A 6,000-nucleotide genomic window follows, 5' to 3' on the forward strand; every position below is an offset into this window, starting at 1 on the left:
TTTTTTGTCAGATGAGGGGCATGGTTTCGTTTATAAAGATTAGTGAATGAATTTCCTGCTGTTTCTGGTGAACATATATGGGAGAAACAACTTTTGTTACTGTATTGTCAGTACAAAAGTCTTCTGTACAATTTTCAAGAATTCTTTACTCGATTAAGATTGTAGACAAAAACTGTTGTTGTTTAATGTGCAACACATTGTTTCTTTGTCTTGATGGAAGAAGCCAATATGTTGCACATTAAACTCATTAGTACACATTCATACAGCTTTTACAGTCAGCAGAAGACAATAGCCTCTGTTCCCCAGATCTGAAGGATTAGAGTTTATAAATATTGTTTAGTTTTACCTAATATAAATACAGAATTAAAATTTATTTTACTTTCATTTCATTAATAAAATTTTATTTCACAACTATGTTTCATCTGTATCACGTCCATCCTGACCCTGTAGGAATAGACTCCCGCCATGTGATGATTCTGGTCGCAATGTCACCCTCTCCATATTATCCCTACAAAAAACCTATCAATAAGTCTTAAACAAGACTCACCAATTAAGCTTACAATAAAATAAACTACACCTAATAGGAAAGGCTGAGTTCAATACACACCAGCATGAATAAAATAAAACAAAAACATAAAACAGAAGGTAGCAAAACATAAATAGAGAACAAGAGCAAGAACATAAAACATGAACACTAATACCATAACAGAACAACAAACGGAAAACCCAAGGGGGAACCTACCCTTCACACCTTCAGCAATTCTTTCTTTTACAAGAGATCCCATATGTTCTTCAATGATGGTCCATTCAACCTGGTTTTTCCAATTTTCATGGAAGTCCAACGTCGACTTTTGATAACATCAAGCTAACAAATCACTTCTGTATGCTTCATATCATACTTTCTTTCTTTCTTTTTCCTGTTTAGCCTCCGGTAACTACTGTTTAGATAATTCTTCAGAGGATGAATGATATGTGCGAGTGTAAATGAAGTGTAGTCTTGTACATTCTCAGTTCGACCATTCCTGAGATGTGTGGTTAATTGAAACCCAACTACCAAAGAACACCGGTAATCCACGATCTAGTATTCAAATCTGTGTAAAAATAACTGACTTTACTAGGACTTGAACGCTGGAACTCTAGACTTCCAAATCAGCTGATTTAGGAAGGCGCGTTCACCACTAGACCAACCCGGTGGGCTGCTTCATATCATACTGAAACATTCATAGAAAACATAAACGTAATTGTCCAGCGCGCCACATTGCAGACATAACACGGAATCAACCAGGCCAAAGCAAACCATGCTGCCCCTAAACGTGCCATACCCTGGAAGAAATTGCATCACAAATTTTTTTGATCATACCCAAGAGGCGCCCTGCAAACCAGCAACATCAGGAAACAGATCATGCCCATCAACTGTTTCACCCCACCTTGCCTGCCATAAAGGATAGCCCTGTTGCTCAATAGTCCAAACTTGTTCTGAAGTCAACTCTCCTGACTTCTTAGCAACATATCACTGTTGCTCCTCTGACACAAGTAGATCAATTGGATTCACTCCAGCAATCACAAAGATTGACTCATGTCATCATATGGTAGCTTCCTGTCACCGTTAACAGCAAGGTGTATTGGGTCTCAATAACTTTTAAATTTCATCTTTTTCACCCAGACAAGCGCTGCATATAGCATAATTATCTCATACACACCCTTATACAGTGTACTCATGGTCTTAAAATTAAGAACCCCATCAGGATTGATCACATGTCGAATACCACAGAAGGTACTACAGGCCTTCTTTGCGACATATTGTAAGTGCTCCTTGAATCAAAAATTGTCATCAAGAAACACCCAGAGGTACTTTTGAACCTGAATATATTTGATTCGCTGGCCTGACATCAAAATATAGGCTTGCTGCCAAATGGACTTTTAAGGAGTATCATCGTGGTCTTTTCCAAGCTGAACTTCATCTTTCACTGATGACCTCACGGCTCAAGCATCCTGCAGGTCCAAGTGGCTTTGAATGCAATCTCCCTTTGTGAGCACTGTTTGACCAGCAGGAGCCTGCCATCAGCATAAGCCACCACAACACTCGCTGGACAACCTACGCCGCAGAAGAGAATCAAACTCTACCACCCACAACAGAGGCCCCAACACACTGCCCAGGAGACAACCCTTAGACAGTGTCTTACTAATTTCATGGCTGTTTCCACAAAGCACCACATCTTGATGAAATGAATGTCATCCGAAATAACTTTGCAGAACTTGCAACTCATTTTCAGTACATCCCATGCTGACATTGTAGAACTTTTTCTTAAAATGTTTGGGACTCTTTACTAACAATGATTTTCCAAGAATAAAATTACATTTAACTGAAATGATCACCGCAGTAATATTATTTTAACTGAGAATGATGATGAAGACACCATGTGTCCACTTAATAATTCTTTGATGGGCCCAGAATATATTCATCCTCTTTTAGTCAATAAATGCTCTGCCTTTTTTATACAGTTTTTAACTAAGTTTATCAATCATTCTTTAAATAATCATATTTTCTTTGGTGTTTGGAAAATTTGCTACATATGTCCGTGCCTGCTAAATAAAAATGGTTTCATTCACATCAATAATGATCACCCTATCAGGAAATGCAATGTTTTTGTGAAACCCTTAGATAAGTTATTTTGTATGAAAATTACACCTTGCATGAAAAAATTTATAGTTCCTGAACAAAGATTTTTGGAAGGTAAATTTGATTACACAAACAAACCTGTGTGTATAAATGGACGATACTGTTGATGCGCTAAATGATTACACTCAGCTTGATGCAATTTATACTGGTTTTTGTTGTGTTCTTCATGGAGTTAATATTAAATTATTTATTAGAAAAGTTGCTGCATGTGGATTTTTTTTAGTGTTACCCATAAACATTAGAATATGTCCAGTACCATATGATTAACATTTTTTAAATTAAACACATTTGGTACTGGATAGATCAATATTTAGTTTTCTTTTTCTGTTTAACCTCCGGAACCACAGTAAGGTGGTTCGGAGGTGGATTCAGAGGATATGTATGAATGTAGATGAAGTTTAGCTTTGTACAGTCTCAGGTCGACCGTCACTGAGATGTGCGGTTAATTGAAACTCAACTACCAAAGAATACCAGTATCGACAATCTAATTTTCAAATGCTAATAAAAGTAACTGTCTTTACTAGGATTTGAAGCTTAGAACTTACGACTTCAAAATCAGTTAATTTTCCAAAATTATCTATCAATTATTCAGATGGATAATTTATGTTATGCAAAATCTAACGACAGCACAACTTCATTTTCAACATTTAAATTTTCTTATTTAACTAAATTGGTCTCTTCAATTATTAAAGCATCTTTTTTAATATATCACCATTAATAATATCAATAATTTTTTTTTTGAAATTACAGCTTCATTATATCACTACTATTTACTACAAACATTGTAGAATAAACAAGCATTGCTCTTTGTCAAAATACAATTCATACTTGTTAATCACAAAATCCATTACAATAATTAGCAATAAAATCAGCTGATTAGATCTTGTTTTTTAAAACTGATAAGCGATCCTGCAAAATGAAAACATGTAACACATGAAGACTTCAGTAGATAATCAATTTATAATTTTTCAGTTTAGTAAAGTGATTTTGGGGTTCTGTATAAATCACATAAAGAAAAATTCAAAACATGGTAAAAAATGCAATGAAGTCAAATTAAAGAATCGACATTAAGTGCATACATAAACTTTCATTCATATAATACTCCAATGTATACACACTGAGAGGGCTAGAATAAACTTAATACATCACTTTAATTATAAAATAGATCTCTTGCGATTGAAGAGATCTTTAATCGCAAGAGATCTTCATTATAATTATCACAACCATTACCAAGTGGCTCCACTTTCACTTGCAAAGATTTACTATCCTAAAACATAAAATCAACATTTTAATGTTAAGTTTAATGATGTGATGACACTTCCTATATAACAAACAAAAAACATAATCAAATTATACTTACACAATCAGATGTAATATCATCTTCAGTTTCTAGTTTGATACTGTTAGAGGACAGAGCTTCAAATGTGTAGATATTCTTTAAAGGTACATCCATTATCTTCAAAAATAAAAACATTCAAGTTAAAATTTAAGTATTTATAATATAAACAATAAAATCGCTGCTAACTGTAAAACATTTCATTCATTGAAATTTTTAAACAAATTTTATTCATATTTAGATTTTTTCAATATTTATGAAATACAATTTTGAAACAGCCTGAGAAAATTTTAAACTCTACTAAATAATCTGGCATTTTTATTTCTTATTTTATTAAATACAAAATTTAAAAGTATTAAAATTTCAAAATTCCTCAAGCATTTTCTTTGCAAATAAAATTTTGCAAAGTTAGAAATTCAAGGGTTTGCTTGGCCGCCACTACGCTTCAGCCAGGTCTTTGATTTTGTATTCACAAATTAAAAAAGAAGTGATACACAAATTTGGATCTAGCCTCAAATACCTACCCTAAAATGTTTAACAGCTACTACTACGAATAATAGATATGCTTAGGATTAGTTAAATACAATATCTAAATGACAGATAAATGGTTTGGATAGCAATGATCTATACAAGGTCAATGTCCAAGTCGATGATATCAATATTTTAGTCAATTAACAATCAGTTTTATGAGTTATGGTGACCTGGTAAGATGATAATCCATTCTGTGGAGAAAGGTTAGAGTTCTGTGGAGAGAGGTTACATTTTTGTAGTTTATTCTAACATTATGTTTATTCTAAGTTTTTTCAATTTTTTAATTCAATTCTTTGTTACTGAAATAAAAGTCTGTTAAAGTAATATTAAATTAGAACTATCATTAAAATTGTCTCGATGAATTTTTAAAACTGCAGAACATTTGAATTGTTAGGCTGACCGCTTTGTAATGATATACAATAATAAGCACAAGCAAATAACCATGTACACAAATGAAATGAAAAATTATAGTCACTGTTAAGTAATAATATGTACGAATAGAGTATGGGGTAAATGTGCAAATAACTAGAAAAACCATACAGTAAGCACAAGCTTGTTTCCATACAGTCGCTAATTTAAATGTTATGGTAAATAATTTAAGGTGTAATCATGTTTCACCATGCTGTTCCACCTTAAATATTAATTTTTAAAATAATATTGACAAAATCTCTTCTCTTCAACTCTTACTATAATTTTCTGTGTATATTTTTTATGGTGTTCGTTGAAGTAAACAGCAATATTACTATAATCTAAAAATGATCAAACAACTTTATCTGAAAACAAAACTATTGTTTATGGTTACTTATTATACTACTTAAAGGTAGGTTAGAAGTAGGTTACTTAAAGGATAAAACAATAAACGTTAAAAAATACGTTGAAGAATAAATCATTAAAAAATAAAATTAACTACACAAAATGGACGATCATCATTTTTACATTAAGCTGCATTTTTAGTGAATAGAAAAAATATAAACTACAGTTGAAAAAAATACTTATTTTACATTAAATATTAACATTAGCCTAATTAACTTACGTATTATAAACAAGTAACGAATATCAACGATCGACGATTAAATTACGTTCACTTACAACATCTTTAACTGAACCAAAATAACTCCCAAACAAATGATTACGACAAATCAGTCGGACCGACGATGCCAACATGAATTTTAGCAGTAATGTAAATGCTGAAATATAAAATGACTTTTTATAGTACAATTTCCAAAAAAGGCAAAAATTATTACATTATAAAATAGTTTAAAATAAAAAAAAATGTTTAGCCGACTTACCGGTATTGTATATAAATGTGTGGAAATATACTCGCAGAACACGTTACCGAAATTATTTAAGAGATAACAGAAATGTTATATCTGCTAAAAAAACTCGACTGCCAAAAGAATGTCCCGGCCAGAGCAGATAATTACACGAAAGTGTAAAGTACAATTCCAGAGTT

At 32.2% G+C, this 6,000-nt stretch overlaps 1 protein-coding gene across 3 annotated transcripts in view; it reads right to left on the reverse strand.

Moving 5' to 3' along the window:
* LOC142330254 (uncharacterized) overlaps positions 1-5,706 on the reverse strand; it is a 34,404-nt gene extending 28,698 nt beyond the window's left edge. For 2 of the 3 annotated variants that reach the window (XM_075375435.1, XM_075375434.1), the window contains exons 1-2: positions 5,581-5,702; positions 4,041-4,136 (exon numbers count right to left, since the gene is read on the reverse strand). In XM_075375435.1, coding sequence (XP_075231550.1) covers positions 4,041-4,133 — 93 coding nt within the window. In that variant the 5' untranslated portion in view covers positions 4,134-4,136; positions 5,581-5,702. Of the gene's footprint in view, positions 1-4,040; positions 4,137-5,580 lie in introns of all 3 variants that reach the window. The other variant, XM_075375433.1, reaches the window with a different exon arrangement.
* Positions 5,707-6,000: the final 294 nt, after the last annotated feature.

The sequence above is a fragment of the Lycorma delicatula genome, chromosome 9 (assembly GCF_047948215.1).
Source record: "Lycorma delicatula isolate Av1 chromosome 9, ASM4794821v1, whole genome shotgun sequence".
Lineage (NCBI taxonomy): Eukaryota > Metazoa > Arthropoda > Insecta > Hemiptera > Fulgoridae > Lycorma > Lycorma delicatula.